At 49.5% G+C, this 17632-nt stretch overlaps 1 protein-coding gene across 2 annotated transcripts in view; it reads right to left on the reverse strand.

The window, feature by feature from the left end:
* Positions 1–1348: 1348 nt before the first annotated feature.
* LOC138566733 (protein split ends-like) overlaps positions 1349–17632 on the reverse strand; it is a 611843-nt gene continuing 595559 nt past the window's right edge. For both annotated transcript variants that reach the window (XM_069644359.1, XM_069644358.1), the window contains one exon: positions 1349–1508. In XM_069644359.1, coding sequence (XP_069500460.1) covers positions 1379–1508 — 130 coding nt within the window. In that variant the 3' untranslated portion in view covers positions 1349–1378. The remainder of the gene's footprint in view (positions 1509–17632) is intronic.

The following is a 17632-nucleotide window of genomic DNA, read 5'->3' on the forward strand; positions in this document are numbered from 1 at the left end:
TATCCTTTCTTTTATCAACCGCTAGTTGATGAACGAAAGGTTAAGGATTTATTACTGGGCATCTATTATAGATGCCCAGTAAAAATGCGTTGTTGTGTGCCCCCACCCCTAACCACTCCCCTGCCCAACACACACACACACACACACACACACACACACACTATAATTCATTTGAAAACAAATCAAAATCTTACCTGTGTGCAGCTCTGGTCCATATTTAGCTCTGCTGCAGCCTCCAGAGAGCCTGCGGCTCCAGCACGGCATGACCAGGAAGTAGAGCGCTTCCTGGTTCCTGCTCATGTGTGTAAGAGCGGGAGCCCTGATGTGGCTACGCCTCACTCCGTTTGTATGTGCGGGGAGGCGCATGAGTACCTCCTTGCACATACAAATATGCAGTTCCCCAGCCAGCATCCCCCAATGGGCCATGCAAGACTGGGGAAGCAAAAGGCCCCCGGCCTTGCATGACGCATTGGACATGCGCAGCTGGGGAACAGAATTGTCAAAGGAACACCACGCTTCCCCTTGACAGTTCAAGCCACCCCAGGAGCGCTCCCTCAGTTGCAAGAAGCAGCTGCGAGAGCGGTCCTGGGCTGGCATTGCTCCTCCATAATAGGCGAGGATTATTGTAGTTCAGTGCCCCCTCAACCATTATGAATGAACCGCCCCTGTAGGAGTGGGGTCCCCAACAAGTTTTCGAAGGGCAGAGTGCGTCCAGGTATAAGAATAAACTCTCCTTCAATCAGCTCTTGTTTAGCTGCCTCGTAATATTTCAATGATTAGTGTAAGCAACTAGATGAGTTTGGTCGCAAGTCCACTTCCAAAAAACTGTCATCAATCACTTTGATGTCTTTGGAAAAATGAGCAAATTGAAATAACCACTATATATACACACTTTCTTCCTTTTCTCATATTTCTCAAACACCATTTATTGCGTAGACTAAGCAAGTCAATAATTCAATTGCTGTAATAGCTGAAAGCTGCACCAGGAGCTGTCACCTTTGGATAAAGGGAGCAGTGCCTGCTCCCAGTAGTAAATGTGCCTTTGGTAATCACATTTCCACACTGTGAAAAGGCAGCTAACAGATAGGCATCTTGACAAGTGGATGTTGAAATTATATTGAGAACTAGTGACATCTATCTCTAAGCAGGTTTTAAGAGTGGACTGTGGTGGTGACAGCCTGCCCAGCGCCCATGCTTTCGTGTGAACAATGCCTTTCCTTGTAAGTGTTTGGCTTTCAGTAGTCAGCTGAAACATCTCCCAATTCTGGGTCACGTGCACCCATAGCGATCTGAACTTTCATGAAGTGAGCCAATCCAAGAATCAGAAACAAGCATTTACGTTATTCATGTTCTTTATTAATAGGAGAATAGGAGGCAATTAGTCCCCTTGTACTGACTGTAAATCATAGTAATCCAGGCAGAATTTGGTGCCGGCCACCAGCGATCCAGCAAGCTTCAGGGTTGAGACCCAAGACGGCTCAATTAAGGAGTTCTTTGATGAGGCAAACCTGGAAAGAAGAGCAGAGTACTTGTAATGAGAAGGCAAAATCAATTTCCATTAATGATCCACATCACAATATGAAACCCTATGCAGTTACATTTATTACAGGAAACCCTTGACCAAGCAGCAAACATTTTAAAGAATAGTTATGTTACATATTAAAGTCATTTGGCAAGCATATTTGGAAGGGGGAACCATTGCCCCAAGCAAGTCTAACATGCTTGTGACCTAAAATCACAGGGTGCAGCAGGCAGCAAGATGACTGTGCACATGATGGAGGCCTTTACCCGCCACAAATAGATGTCTGCTATTTCCCCACTGCATGGTACTGAAAAGTCTGGGACCAAGTTAGTTCTTGCTTGTAGCCAATAAGAGTTAGCATGACACTAAGTGTTACCAGGGGCTTTATACTACTTTAGACTCCTAAGGCCAGGCCAGCTTGAGTCATACAAACATATCTTTGTGACATTAAGTTTGTGTGTTTGAGGGAAAGGGGCATTAGAAGCATAATGGATCATATAAATAGATAACAAGGCATAGTATATGTCACCTACGCCAGTTATATTTGCAGCATGCTCTGTACTCGCTGCTCATTCTCAGGTGAGGCCTGCTACCCAGGAGCTGCTTTCATCTGCAACTCAACAAATATTTATTTTGATGCCTGCACTGTCACCATGAAATGTAACAAGGTTTACCGGACCTGTCAATTAATTAAAAAAAACAACTGCTGACCACAACCACCTCAAGCTTCACTTAAAGGGCACCATCAGCGTAAACTAATCCAACAAGCAGTAGCAAATGGGGCGAGAGAATGTTCCATGATCACACTTTTCGTGCCTTCCTCATTACCATGCCCATCTCTGGCTTTACTAATGCGACACCTATAGAGTAAGCCGATTCAGCCTCCATCAGCAAGCATGGTGAGAGCAGGTCATATGACCTTGTTCTTTCCAATTTCTGCCTAGTTTCCACTGCTAACCACGGCCACCCTGAGCTTCATTTAAGCTGTCTACTCTAGATGTCCTCATCACCTGGAGTCCTCAGCAATGGATGTATGAAGGCCAGGACACCACCCATTTCTACCTGGTCCAGGGACCAAGTGCCAGACCCTTTGCACCTCGCAACTAGCAAAACATAACCATGTGTCCTCCACAAACCTAGCTCCTCACTACACTCTCAAGGGACCACACAGGCAAATGCCCTCATCCACACCCCACCTCTAATCCAGCCAACCTTCTCCAAATCCCTCTTGTCACCGCTCAACCATCCCCCTCGTGCAGTGCACACTCTTTAATAATGATCAATCGTCCTGTATGCAGCAGACATTTCTGACTTGATCACCACAATATACGTAATAATTAATGACATCTTTATTACAGAAACCTGGCTTACATTAACCTCCTACCACGTCTCTGATGTCCTCATCGGAACCGGACATAGCATCCAACATGTTGATCGGTAAGGGAAAACGGGGAGCAGTGTCAGTCATCTACAAAATTAACTGGCCTTATACAGAACACAATCAATCATGATACAATTTAATGGAAACGCTCACTTGCCAAGTCCCTCAACCATACTCAGGTCCTTCCACCTCATGTAGACACCACCTCACAAGTGTGGTATCTTCCTAGATGAGATTACGGACTTACTTACTACAGCTCACAAGAGACACCTTCCTTAGAGACTTACAGATTTCCGGGATCCAAGCAAAAAAAAACACCAGCGACGCATTCCTGCCCCTGACAGAACCAATGGACATGACGTAACACATATTAGCTTGGTAATGCCATCAAACCATCCTCTTCCCCTCCCCTAAGCTACACAGACCCCATTGTCCCCATTGTGGTCGACTGGACATGCCATGTAGCCATCCCCCTTCTTCCTTTCACACTGCCTGACACCCCATAAGGGTCAGGATAAAGCCCCCATTTCTGTGCTAAATTCTTCCCACCTTAGAGACCACGAGCTCTTTTGCTGGACCTAGGACTTTTTAATTTTAACCCTGGAGTGAGTAAGACCTTTTTCACACTCTCTCATGTGTTTTTTCCTGATTTGGATTTTGTGTTTTGACTGTTTTTGGAGTCTGACAAACTCCCCAGGCATCTGCTTTTTGTATGGTGACACACAACACCTTCAGTGCAGTGTCACTTTTCTCATAAGGTTTAAATACCTTTTCTTGTGTGAACTACAGTTTCCAAGAATAGTAAAGTGAAATTGACTTTAAGGACCTTTTCTCTTTGTAGGTGCAGCACACACCTTCTTATGTGGAGTGCTGGGGGTTACCTATTAGCCCCTTATCCTACTTTCTCATGTAATATTTTTATGTTACCCTCACTACTTTAAATGGTTGGTGGCAATGGTTTAATTTTTCCTACCATTGTGCTTTTCTACCGCAGGCTGAACCCTAAGCTGCAGTACAGCACCCATGGGTGACCATGTTGTCAAATTGGCTCCTGTCAGTTTGCATCGCCATTTTCTGTTTGTGATGTCTTTCTTGGGTTTCACTCTGTGCATTGAGACAGGTTTGAGCCCTTTGTTTGTCTTGCCTTTGATGGGACACAGCCCTGAAGCCAGCCCCTGGCTCCAGTGTGTCTGGAAGGACAGGACGTGAGGGAAGGTGCCGATTCAACAGTACTAGAAGATGCCATCCTAGTGTATTGTTCCGTGTTGTCTTGGCCTACTTGCCCCAAACGTACCTACAACTGAATAGAGGAAATCTTTCATTGCTTGCAGTACTTGGTGAACCTAGAATACGCACTGTCTGGGAACAGTTATTTATCCATGCAATTACCCAACATCACATTCGCAGGGCTTGAATTCATAAAATATTAATAGATTAACGCATTTCTGGCGCATTGCAGGTGGTAAGTAAATATCTCCAAAGCTGCACAAGATTCCGAAGCTGTCATGATGCCTACCCCCGGGGACCCAGACCAAGTCCAGCAACCCTGGAAGCAGGCATCAAGTTACCCCAAGCAAGCCCAACAACCCCCGCTAGGGGCTATTTGGGTGCAGTCCTGGTGCGTATGGCACCAGGCTCATATGGAGAGTCAGTCCTGGTGCCATAGGCGCCAGGGCTCATAGATTAAAACTTACCTGATGCAGACCATGCTGCAAACTTACCTGATGCAGACCATGCTGCAAGAGCTCCAAGCCAAACGAGGCTTGGAAGGGACTATTTTATCCAAACGAGGCTTGGAAGGGGCTTGGGAGGAATACTTACCTGGCACTACTTTGGAGGCTATTTAAATCACGCCCGAAGAGCAGCACACGCTTCGCGTTATTCTGCATCCAGCAGCGTAACGCTCACCGTGCCTGCAAGTCTGCATCCAGTTTTCTGCCACGCCCGCCTCCAGTTTGAGCCCCTAGAAAAAGGGAGAAAGAAGGAGAAAAGGTTAGAACAAGAGCAATACCTTTGATCCTTACCTGAATTCCCGATCCATCGCGCCTTCGAGCTGGAAGAAAGAAGTTATTTTATGCGCGTCGCCTCGCCTGCTGCAGCGCCGCGCTGAACTCACCGGCCTTCGCAACATCTTCACATTTCACCGCATCCTCCTGCATGTTACCGCCGCACTCCGGCACCTAAGGAGAAGACAAGAACAGCAAGGTGAACCAAGGGAATACACAGAGGGATACCCCCCATGGACTTACCTGATTTTACCACCGGGGTACTATTCTTCTTCACGGGTCGGCGCAGCTTCCACTGCATCCTAGCCGAACCCCGGCCCCTAAGGGGAAACAAAAGGACAGCAAGGGGAAACAAGGGACTAACAAGGGGAACCCTCCTCACCACAAAAGACTTACCTGATTTTACCGCCGGAAGCATTATTCCCCGAGACTTCATACTTTCTCTCAGCACCTGAATAAGGGAGAAAGCAACAGGGTACATATGGACATTATTTTATCTAACTGTGTTGGATAATACAAATCCTTACCAGAACATTACCGGTTGCCACGAGGAACTCTTCAGTAGGGTCAAGCTTAGGGTCAAGCTGCAACCTGCATGGAATCGGACAAGAGTGAAAGTCTGGCATTTGAACTCTTACGAACTAAATACTTACGGCATCTTGCCGGGAATATCAGAGTCAATATTGTCCTGGAACTCACCAATTCCTTCGAGCCAGTGAAGCAACTGGTTATCTACGCGCCCCTGCGCTCACTGCAGGATGGAGAGCTCCTCTTTTCAAATCATCAGGTGAGACTATAAGAGGGAACATCCAAGGTGATCACTGGGGAGAACAGCGGGGTGGGGGGATTTATGCTCAACTCCACGGGTGGTTAATTCCCTTTCTCCACTTGCAGAAGAATATTTCTATGGGCCAAGCAAACGAAGCTAGGTGGGCCAGTCCAGTCCGTCATCTCAGTCCTACACGTCACATTGGTGGAGACCGCAGCACTCCAGTCCAGATTGAGGCCTCTGTGGGAGCCAGGTGAGCGTAACAGAACGTGAAGCCTACCCACAAATTCCCACCCGGGCGTTATGAATACCTCAGAGACTGACCAATTGGCCCAATTACTAGGGGAACTGTGGGCTGAAGTGCATTCCGCCCGTCAAGAAACCAATGCTCGTAGAAGAGAACTGATCTTGTCGAAGGAGCAAACTGATGATCTTGCTAGGCAACTATTGCAAAGCCAGGCTGGACAAGCACCCCTACCTGGTTCCAGGAGAAATTCAGCTCCTGTGTTATCGAGTAACCCTGTGCAAATAAACCTACCAGGACATATTCCATTAGCCCCACCCGAACGCTTTGCCGGAGATCCCAAAAGGTTTGCCGTGTTTATGAACCAATGCCGCTTGCACTTTTTATGCAGACCTGGAGCCTTCCCAAACGATCAAGCCAAGGTAGCCTTTGTATTGTCATATCTCAGCGGCAGTGCAGCTGATTGGTCAATTCCACTAGTTACTCAGGATCACCCAATTCTTCAGGATTTTCAGGGCTTTCAAACTAGCATGGAAAGACTATTCGCACGGCACTCCGAAGGACAGGCCCTGGATAACAAACTTTTGTCCCTACGACAGGGTAACCAGGGCCTTCTATCCTACATTGCAACCTTTAATAGGTTAATAGTGGAAACTGGATGGCCTGAGGTAAAACGAATCACGTTATTTCATCGAGGGCTTCGAGGAGAACTCAAGGATATCTTGGCTCAAGTCGTGAACCCACCTCAAGACTGCGCTGAATATATAGACTTAGTGTTCCAGTTAGATCACAGACTTCAGAACAGAAAGGCTGATCGAGCCAAGTTTGAGAATCGGGTGTTGGTCAAAACCCACGCTAACCCCAAAGGAGCAGATGCTTCAGAACCCATGCAAATCGGAGGGGTTAAAGGACCCTTAACCCAGAAGGAAAGAGAAAAGGAGACGGCAAATGCAATTGTGTCTATATTGTGGAACTTCTGGACATTTTCTACAGGATTGCCCTGTAAAACCACCCAAGAAGGTGGTAGGAGCTGCTGATAAAAGCCATATGGAGTCAGACTCGGGAAACGACCACGCCCGACAAGCGTAGAGGTCCGCTTGCCGAGCTTGAAGAAGGATACTCAGACCTCGCATTTCATCATACCAATGGTCCTCGTAGATCCAGGGCAGCCATCGCGTATGCACGTAGTAAGGGCATACATTGATAGCGGGGCCATAGGAAACTATGTGGACTAGGAATTGGCTTCCAGGATGAATCTACCTCTCTGCCAAAAAACCACCTCAGATGTCATCAGCACAGTCGATGGAACTGAAAATGCCTCTGGGCCTGTAACTCATTCCACCGCAGAGATGAAACTATTGGATCAGGATGGGCATTGAGAGACTATTGTGTTTGATCAAATCAAAGCCCCACAGTTCCAGATAATACTGGCGATACCTTGGTTGGAAACACATAATCCTTGTATTGATTGGCGAGAGAAGAGAATAACCTTCCCGGACTGTGCACAAACCTGTTACCCAAAGAAAAATCAGAATGCAGGCCTGGCCACAGTAACCACAGCAGTCATGCAACTACCTCCAGAATACCAAGAATTCCAGGATGTCTTCCAAAAGGAACAGGCAAACACCTTACCTCCTCACAGATCGTACGATTGTCAAATCGATCTCATACCCGGTGCACAACCCCCTTGTAGCGGGATCTATGCCCTTACGGAACCTGAGAACCTTCACCTACGACAATACTTAGACCAGTACCTTGCCAATGGCTTTATTCGCCCATCCAAGTCCCCTGCATCTTCAGCTTTGTTCTTCGTACCCAAAAAGGAAGGTGACCTCAGAACGTGCATAGACTACTGTGCATTGAACCAGATAACTATTAAGAACCGATACCCGTTGCCTCAGATCCCTGAACTACTAGACCAAGTGAAGGACGCTTGTATATACACTAAATTAGATCTCCGGGGGGCATACCATCTGGTACGTGTAAAAGAGGGTGACAAATGGAAGACTGCTTTCCGCACTAAGTATGGGTTATTTGAATACCAGGTGATGCCTTTCGGGTTGTGCAATGCACCAGCAGCCTTCCAATACTTCATGATCGATGTCCTTCGTGAACTCATTGACGTTTGTGTTGTCATGTATATCAATGATATTCTAGTATACTCCTCTTCAGTATCTGACCATGTGAAGCACATCCGAGCAGTCCTTGAGAAATTGTGCCAGCACAAACTATATGCAAAACTAGAAAAATGCGTTTTTCATGCCACAGAAGTTGAATTCCTTGGGTTTATCCTGACCCCAAAGGGAGTCGGAATGGACTCACGAAAGGTGGATGCAATCCTTAAGTGGCCATCACCAAGTTCAGTTAAAGCAGTACAAAGCATGCTCGGCTTTGCCAATTTCTACCGCAGATTCATCCCAGATTTTTCACATGTCGTACATCCCATCACAGCACTCTTGCGAAAAAATAAACGCTTTATGTGGACTGAAGGAGCTGAAAATGCCTTCCAAGAGCTGAAAGCGAAATTCACGTCTGCACCTGTGTTAAAGCACCCGCGCCTTGAACTTCCATACATATTGGAAACTGATGTATCCAGTCTAGCCCTGGGAGCTGTCCTGTCTCAAAAGGACCCTGAAACTGGCCAGCTTCACCCAGTAGCATTTTGGTCCAGAAAGTTCTCGGTGTGATGCTGGAAATGCATCTGAGGGACAGGGCCTCTGAATCCTTGTCCTGTTACTGTTTTTACTGTGTGTTCTGTTATGTTTTCTGCCCCGGAGTCCATGTGGGACTCCTGGCAGTGCAGCTCTCTCTTTTGGTTTGGTGAACAGACCCATGGGATACCCTTATGGCACCCATGGGTAGGGGTACAACCCTGTGCCCCTAGTGTATGTTTTTGGGTACCTGTGGGTGACCCCAGAGCAGGGTATGGGCTGGTGGCAGCTCCGTGCTGAATTGGACAGGTGCTCCGGGTGTCCTCCATTTTGGGATACCCCGGCCCTGCCATTGGGATCTGTTGATTCCTGATAGGAAACAAGATGGCCCCTGTGGCCTCTTGCTTTCTATTGCCTGTTATCTTGTTTTCCCAAAGTCCTGGGAAGCCCTGTCTCTGTCCCATCCCCCTGACTGGCTGTTGGGTGGAAGTTCCATGTATGGTATTGTTGTGAAGGCCCAGCTAGACTGACTGGAGCCTTCCCAGTGTCTGTATGTTGTGGGTACCTCCTGTGGGTGGGACCTGGGTGAATGGAGTGTGTGACCAATATACACTCCTTGTTGTGGTTGTCTGGTTTCTGGCATGAGAGACAAAGACTGAGACAGCCCTGCCCGAAACTGGCCCGAATGCAGTGTGTAGTGTTGAGTGGCTGGGTACTTGTCCCAATCCACATTCCCTGTTGTGAGTGTCTGGAAGGGAGGAGTGTGGCCTGAATGCACTGTGTGCCTGATTGGCTGACTGACTGCATGAATGCCCTGCAGTATGATTGGCTGCTGAGTGTGTGCCAGCAGCGTGGATGAGAGAGAGGATAGTATATCTGGGGACCTCTCACCACTGGAAAAGTGTTCAGAAGGAACCATTGGTTGAGAAGTGACCATTGTGCTCCTAAAGCAGCCAGGGAGCTGAGTCTCCACTCTACGAGTAACTGCAACTGCTGATCATCGACGTCCAGCTGGAAGAAGAAGACTTGCTGTGGCATTTGCTTCGACCGATCTGAAGGCTGACAAGATCGTCGAGGGCTGACCCGAGAGAGGACCTGGTAAGGCGCCCTCTTCCTGTGCTCCGAGGGACCATCGAGCACCGCTCCATCTTCGCCGAAGCGCCCTGGAAGACAGACCCTCGAAAGGATGTCGACCCGAGACGGGACCGCTGAGGAGATCGAAGTGAAGCACCCGGACATCGACGCCGTCGAAGTCCATTGCCGTCGACCAGGGTTTGCAGGTTTGTGTAACCGCTGGAGGCCCGTCGAAGTTGTGTTGCCCAGCCGTGGGAACCACTTGACGCCGTGCCGCCGACGACTGGAGCCGTCCGCTCCTTTGCCTAAGAACATTCAATCGAAGGACTCTCTCGACCGCATCGTCGACCGCTTATCCTGCCGGAGAAAGTCGAGGACGACCAACGCGCCGAGGAGAAACCTGCCGGTGGGTTTCCCGCCACCCGACGACCTCAAAGACTCGGACGACTCGACGCCCTTGCTGGGCCTCCGTCTCTACAATCTTTGCGGTCCAGAACTATTGTCATCGAGGCGCCCCGCACACCTCCGCCTTGCAGGACGCCAACGCTCCGACGCCGACGAGCACCGCTCGGACGAGGCTGCCGCCTCATCGGCATCGTTCTACCTCGTTTGTCGACGGACGTTCGACACCCCCTGCCTCCAGCTTGAAAGGGAAGGCATTCAAGAAGGGCCGTCGATTCCCCGTCGCCGAACAGCGAGTTCCTCGACGTTTGTCGACGTCTCTTCAAGGAGCTCGACTCCACCAGGTACATTGGGGGGGTAAAAACATTGTAGGAGAGAATAAGACTTGCAGAGCAATATATGGACTGGGCTTGTGCTATATCTTTATTTACAGGTTGCCCAGGTGGGGGATCTCCACACAGAACTGTGTCCAGTGGTAGGGACCAGTATTCTGCCTATTGCTCAACCATCTTATTTTCTCTCCTCTCTCTATTGCTTGTTTCCCTCTATTGGTCTGTGTGACATTGTACAGTATTGTTGATGCACTGTAATGAGATCTAGGGTGGTACCACTTTAGGATTGTATATATTTGCCATTGTAGATTTTGCCGGAGTACAAAGTGAGTTATTATGATAAATGTACATAACCTTAAATATTGATTATATAAAGACTGTGTTCTAACCAATACAGAGTGTGGATATTCCTTTGTGGGGGCTTGGGGGATACACTGTACTTAAGAACCAGCCTGCATCACCTCCTGAGAAGCTAGGCCTTGATTGCTCGACCATTGCTACCGAATAGAGAATCTTGGCTGGGGTCTCCTGTGCCTCTCCTCCACCATATAGGGAGCGGAAGTACAGACACCCCCCACCGGTCGTTGAGGCCCGTCTCTCACACTGGTGGCAAGCGGTGGGATGCTTATGGTTTTAAGAATCAGTGTATAACCGTGCCACTTACAAAGGATATTTGCCCTTTATTAAATTAAGGTTTAGTTGTGTACAAGGTAACTGCATTACAAACAATGGAGTCTATTGCAAATGGCAAATTAACTCGGATGAGCTTGGAGGCTCTCCAGAGTGCTTGTGAAGCCAGGGAGTTAGACTTTGTGGATAAGTCTAGGGCGGAGCTGATAGCTGCCCTGGTGGACTACCAGACTGATAGTGAAACTCTTGATGAGGGGGGGAATGCAACCAATGAGGACTCTGCCCCTGGGGTTTCTGCTGAATCTGTTTCTGGGAATGCCGCCATTCCTGCTGCCTCTGTTCCAAACTCCAGCAATTCCTTAGAGCTTGAGTTATTAAGGATGAAATTGGCCTTTGAATACCGCAAGTTGGAAATAGATGCTGAGCTTAAGAAAGAGGAGTTGGCTCAACAAGTGGAGCTCAAAAACAAGGACCTTGAACTCAAGAGCCAGGACACTGAATGTCAGAGGATCCAGCTAGAGAAAGCTAGACTGGAGACTTCAGCTAGAACCAGTGAGAGTGTCAGGTCCCCAGCCACCAAGTTTATGAAAGATTTGGTTGGTGTATTTGTGGAGGGTTCGGATATCCTCCAATGGATTGAAGCGTTTGAAATGGCTTGTGAGATTCATGATGTGGATAAAAGAGATTGGGCGAAGTGTTTGTTAAGCAGAGTCCCTCAAACCGGGTATGACTGTATTCTGAAGCTGAGTGTGGAAGAAAGGGGTCAGTACGAGTGTATGAAGTCTGCTTTGATTGCCAAGTTCGGCAAGACACCTACCCAATACCTTAGAAGGTTCAGGGATTTTAAGAAAAAGGAGAATATGTCTTGGGTTGACTGGGTGAGTGCTGCGCACATGAACATGATGGGGTGGATCGATGGATACAAGGTTAAGACTTTTGTTGAATTGTCCCACCTCTTGTTTTTTGAGCATTTCTCTGAAGCCTGTTCACCAGAGCTGCGTCAGTATGTGGCTGACCAGAACATTTTGGACCCCTTTAAGCTGGCTAGGTTGGCTGACAAGTGGGTCTCCCACCGGGTGTCCCCTAAGGACTCCAGTGGGAAGTACAAGGACAAAGAGAAGGGGGCCTCTCAGAAAGCTGAGGAGTCCCCCAAGCAGTCACAGTCGGGTAAACCAAAACCTTCCTCTCCTAAGACCCAAAAATCTAGTGGGGATAAGTCATCTGGGGGTGGGAATAAGAGTAGTGGTCCACCTTCTGCAAAGCAGGCTCCCAGTGGTTCCAGTACCGTACCCCGCACTCCTGGCGCTTGTTGGGACTGTGGGGCTCTGGATCACAAAAGGGGTGACCCCAAGTGTAAAGGTAAGGCACTTGGAGTACAGGCTGTCAGCTTGACCTACCCTTACCCCGTGTCTGAGGTGGAGGCCACTGTCCTCCCCTCCTCTGCCGGGATCACATTTGGTGCTCCGGTGGAGATTTCCTTAGTGTCCCTTGGGGCCTGGGACCAGTACGCGGAAGTACTGGCGATTATCCCACAGAACACCCGTAGGTTTTTGAGAAGTGTCCTCTTGAATGGCCAGCCTTCTACTGGTTTGAGAGACACTGGGGCAAGCATGACAGTGGTGGACAGGACCCTGCTCAGGCCAGAGGACTATGAAGGTGCTCCTCTGCAAACCACCAGGTTAGCTGGTGGGCCTCCCAAATTATCACCTGTAGCCTTAGTCACTCTCATGATTGGCGACAAGACAGCAAAGCTTCCTGTCCTGGTTCAGGACAATGTCCCTGCTAACATTTTGTTAGGGAATGATCTAGTAGAGTTGGGGTTGATCTCGGATGGTCTTCCCATGACTGCTGCTGCAGTCACTAGGTCACAGGTGACACCGGGTCTGGCTGTGGGTCAGGTACCCGAGCCAAAGGCGAGGCCTAAGGCAAGAAGAAGGAAGACCAAGAAGTGTAGTAACAAACAGGGTATGTTGTTGGGATAAAGCAACAAAAGGAGAGCACGGACAAGCCGTTGGATTCCTTTGAACCGTTAAATATAGATCAAGGATGGTAGCACAAAAGCAACGGTTTTGTAGGAAAGAATATTTTTAATGCTTGAAAAAATCAAGAGAGGGTAGGTCACTTCTAGTTCAAAAGGGCATGGTATTACAGGAAAAAGTAGCAACTCCAAAAGGGGATAAGGGCTTCACTGTTCAGAACTGGGGATTAGATTCTGGAACTGTGAGATGATGGTCCGATGTAGATCGGGGTAGTTGTCCATTTTCTGTGTTCTGTGTGGTTTCTTTAATGGTTCCCGTGGGTAACAGAAAAACAGAGGTGTTGACCGTTTGGAGATGCACAAGGGTTAAAACACAGGGGAGACTTCTTTAGCCAAGGGGCCAAGAGATGGGAGAGAGCTCTTCTAAAAATGCACCCTCATAGCATCTGGGGGTGTACTGGAAAGGTTGTTCATGCAATATCTGGTTCATTCCTATTGAGATATTTGCTGTAGGTCATGAGAGCCCTCATGACCTGTAGGGTCGACCGGTTTCAATGGCTACTGGTGATTTGAACCATCTTCTTCAGGACCGTTGTTCAACATAAGGAGTCAATCAAGGTTTCAGGGATGTGAAACCAGGGCAATAGCTGGTGCACGTCTGCCTGTGGGCGTCTGTTCGTGGCGCTGCTGCAGCTCAGAATGACCAAGAAGGCCACCTCTGTGGAGGGAGCACCTTCTCTTCCTGCTGTTCCGACAGCACCCATTGGGATCCATGCTCCGGACGGGCTGGGTCCAGTGGAAAACCCAAACTCCACTCCTTTGGGAGAAGAGACAGAAGACTCTCCTGTGGGAGAGGTTCTTAACCCGGAGGATCATCCCGACCTTCAATGCTTGTTAGCTGAAGGGGGACCCTCCCGGGCGGACTTCTGTAAGGGACAGAGAGAGTGCCACTCTCTCGAGGAACTGAGGAAACAGGCCCTGGCCCAGGCACAAGGAGAGGTGCCTAGGACATTCCGGATTTATTGGGAGGGTGAGCTCCTTGTTAGTGAGCCCACTAAGCCTGAACCTGGTGCCCACAAGAGGTTGGTGGTACCCCTGGTTTACAGGCCCTTCCTACTGCAGTTGGCGCATGAGGTGCCCTTGGCTGGTCATCTTGGGACCAAGAAGACTAAGCAGAGGCTCTCTGCCCATTTCTACTGGCCACGGATGGGAGTCCCACTGCAGGACCTGCCCAACTTGTCAGTTGTCTGGCAAGACTGGAGGCAGTGTCATTGCCCCACTGCAGCCGTTGCCAGTGGTTGGCACCCCATTTGAGAGGGTGGGCATCGACATCGTCGGTCCCCTTGACCCTCCCACTTCAGGAGGACATCGGTTCATCCTGGTCTTGGTAGATCATGCCACCAGGTACCCTGAGGCGATACCCCTTCGGACGGTTACGGCCAAGGTGGTTGCCCGGGCTCTCCTGGGCATTTTCACCCGTATTGGATTCCCCAAGGAGGTTGTCTCTGACAGAGGATCCAACTTCATGTCGAGTTACATGAAAACCATGTGGAAAGAGTGCGGGGTAACCTACAAGTTCTCCACCTCTTACCACCCCCAGACCAATGGTCTGGTTGAGAGATTTAATAAAACTCTCAAGGGCATGCTAGGGGCTTTGGAAGAACCCCTAAGGAGGAAATGGGATCTCCTCCTGCCATGCCTGCTGTTTGCTTACAGGGAGGTACCTCAAGAGGGTGTTGGTTTCAGCCCCTTTGAGTTACTCTTTGGACATCCCGTAAGGGGGCCCCTCGCCTTGATCAGAGAAGGCCTGGAAGCCACCCCTCCGGGTCCCGCCAAGCAAGTGGGGGACTATGTGTTAGGCCTCAGACGGAGGATGACACAGATGATGGGTCAGGCAACAGCAAATCTCAAGGCCAGCCAGGAATTGAATAAGTACTGGCATGACCTTAAAGCCTCGCAAGTGGATTGGACTCCGGGACAGGAAATCCTTGTGATGGAGCCTACCAAGCCTAGAGCTTTGGCAGACAAGTGGACTGGACCCTTCAGGATCATCTCCAAGATGGGCGAAGTCAATTATCTGGTTGACATGGGAGCCCCTGGGGTAGCCCCTCAGCTTTCCATGTCAACAGGCTCAAGCCTTTCCACCGGCGAGCAGAAGTCTCATGTCTCTTGCTAGCTTCAGGGCAAGAAGAGGATGAGAGTGAGCCCCTTCCTGATTTGCTGCATAGCAACCCTCAGGATGGCTCAGTGGAGGGAGTACATCTCTCTCCAGATTTGACAACAGAGCAACAGAGGGCCTGTAGGGCTTTGCTACAACAGTATGCCTCTCTGTTTTCACTGAAGCCAGGCCTTACACCGTGGTGTAAGCACGAAATTGACACTGGTGACAGTGTGCATGTCAAAAGCAGGTGCTACCGTATGTCAGATACCGTCAAGAACCACATCCAGGCTGAGGTCGCCAAGATGTTGGATCTGGGTGTTATTGAACCCTTAACCAGTCCCTGGTCCAGTCCAGTGGTCCTTGTCCCCAAGGCAAGCTCCCAGGCGGGTACCAAGGATTGGAGGTTCTGTGTGGACTACCGAGGAGTCAATGCCGTCACCAAAACTGACGCGCACCCATTGCCCAGGGCTGATGAGCTCGTGGACACCATCGGTGCTGCCAAGTTTGTGAGCACCTTTGACCTTACTTCAGGCTATTGGCAGATAGCTCTGACGGACCATGCCAAGGAAAAGACGGCCTTCTCAACACCTGAGGGACTCTACCAGTTTAGGGTCATGCCTTTTGGGTTGAAGAATGCCCCTGCCACTTTCCAGAGATTGGTCAACCATGCACTCAGTGGGCTGGAAGCCTTTTGTGTGGCTTACTTAGACGACATTGCCGTCTACAGTTCCACCTGGGAAGAGCATTTGACACATCTGGATAAGGTGTTGCAGGCCTTGAAAAGGGCTAACCTCACTATCAAAGCCACCAAGTGCCAGATAGCTCAGGGGAAAGTTACCTATCTTGGTCATGAGGTAGGAGGGGGTCAAATCCAACCTCTCTCCAGTAAAGTACAGGATGTACAGAACTGGGAGACTCCCACTACTCAAACCCATGTGAGAGCCTTTTTGGGCCTCACTGGGTACTATCGCAATTTCATGGCAGACTATGGGACCATAGCTGCCCCCCTGACAGCTCTAACGTCACCCAAACAGCCTAGGAAGGTTAATTGGACCGAAGACTGTCAGAGGGCCTTTGATGGCTTGAAAGAAAGTCTGTGTAGGGCACCTGTGTTGAGTGCGCCTGACTACAGCCGACCCTTTATCGTCCAGACGGATGCCTGCGACACCGGAATTGGAGCTGTCTTGTCCCAGTTAGATGACAAAGGGAGAGAACACCCTATCATATTCATCAGTAGACAACTCAAGGGTAGAGAACTTAGGTGGGCTACTGTTGAAAAGGAGTGTTTTAGTATAGTTTGGAGCCTTAGGCGTTTTAGGCCCTACCTTACGGGGTCTACCTTCAAGGTCCAAACAGATCATAAGCCCCTGAAGTGGCTTATGCAGATGAAGGGTGAGAACCCGAAAATGCTCAGGTGGTCCATTAGCCTGCAAGGGCTAGACTTCACCATAGAGCACAGACCAGGGAAGAGTCACGATAATGCAGATGGCCTTTCCAGAAGGTATGTTGACCGTCTGGATGAGGGTGTCTATCCCGTGGGAGATTAGACACCCTCCACCTCAGTCTGGGGGGGGCGACTGTGATGCTGGAAATGCATCTGAGGGACAGGGCCTCTGAATCCTTGTCCTGTTACTGTTTTTACCGTGTGTTCTGTTATGTTTTCTGCCCCGGAGTCCATGTGGGACTCCTGGCAGTGCAGCTCTCTCTTTTGGTTTGGTGAACAGACCCATGGGATACCCTTATGGCACCCATGGGTAGGGGTACAACCCTGTGCCTCTAGTGTATGTTTTTGGGTACCTGTGGGTGACCCCAGAGCAGGGTATGGGCTGGTGGCAGCTCCGTGCTGAATTGGACAGGTGCTCCGGGTGTCCTCCATTTTGGGATACCCCGGCCCTGCCATTGGGATCTGTTGATTCCTGATAGGAAACAAGATGGCCCCTGTGGCCTCTTGCTTTCTATTGCCTGTTATCTTGTTTTCCCAAAGTCCTGGGAAGCCCTGTCTCTGTCCCTTCCCCCTGACTGGCTGTTGGGTGGAAGTTCCATGTATGGTATTGTTGTGAAGGCCCAGCTAGACTGACTGGAGCCTTCCCAGTGTCTGTATGTTGTGGGTACCTCCTGTGGGTGGGACCTGGGTGAATGGAGTGTGTGACCAATATACACTCCTTGTTGTGGTTGTCTGGTTTCTGGCATGAGAGACAAAGACTGAGACAGCCCTGCCCGAAACTGGCCTGAATGCAGTGTGTAGTGTTGAATGGCTGGGTACTTGTCCCAATCCACATTCCCTGTTGTGAGTGTCTGGAAGGGAGGAGTGTGGCCTGAATGCACTGTGTGCCTGATTGGCTGACTGACTGCATGAATGCCCTGCAGTATGATTGGCTGCTGAGTGTGTGCCAGCAGCGTGGATGAGAGAGAGGATAGTATATCTGGGGACCTCTCACCACTGGAAAAGTGTTCAGAAGGAACCATTGGTTGAGAAGAGACC

Source organism: Ambystoma mexicanum, chromosome 2p, assembly GCF_040938575.1.
Source record: "Ambystoma mexicanum isolate Mex_15411 chromosome 2p, UKY_AmexF1_1, whole genome shotgun sequence".
Classification (NCBI taxonomy): Eukaryota; Metazoa; Chordata; class Amphibia; order Caudata; family Ambystomatidae; genus Ambystoma; species Ambystoma mexicanum.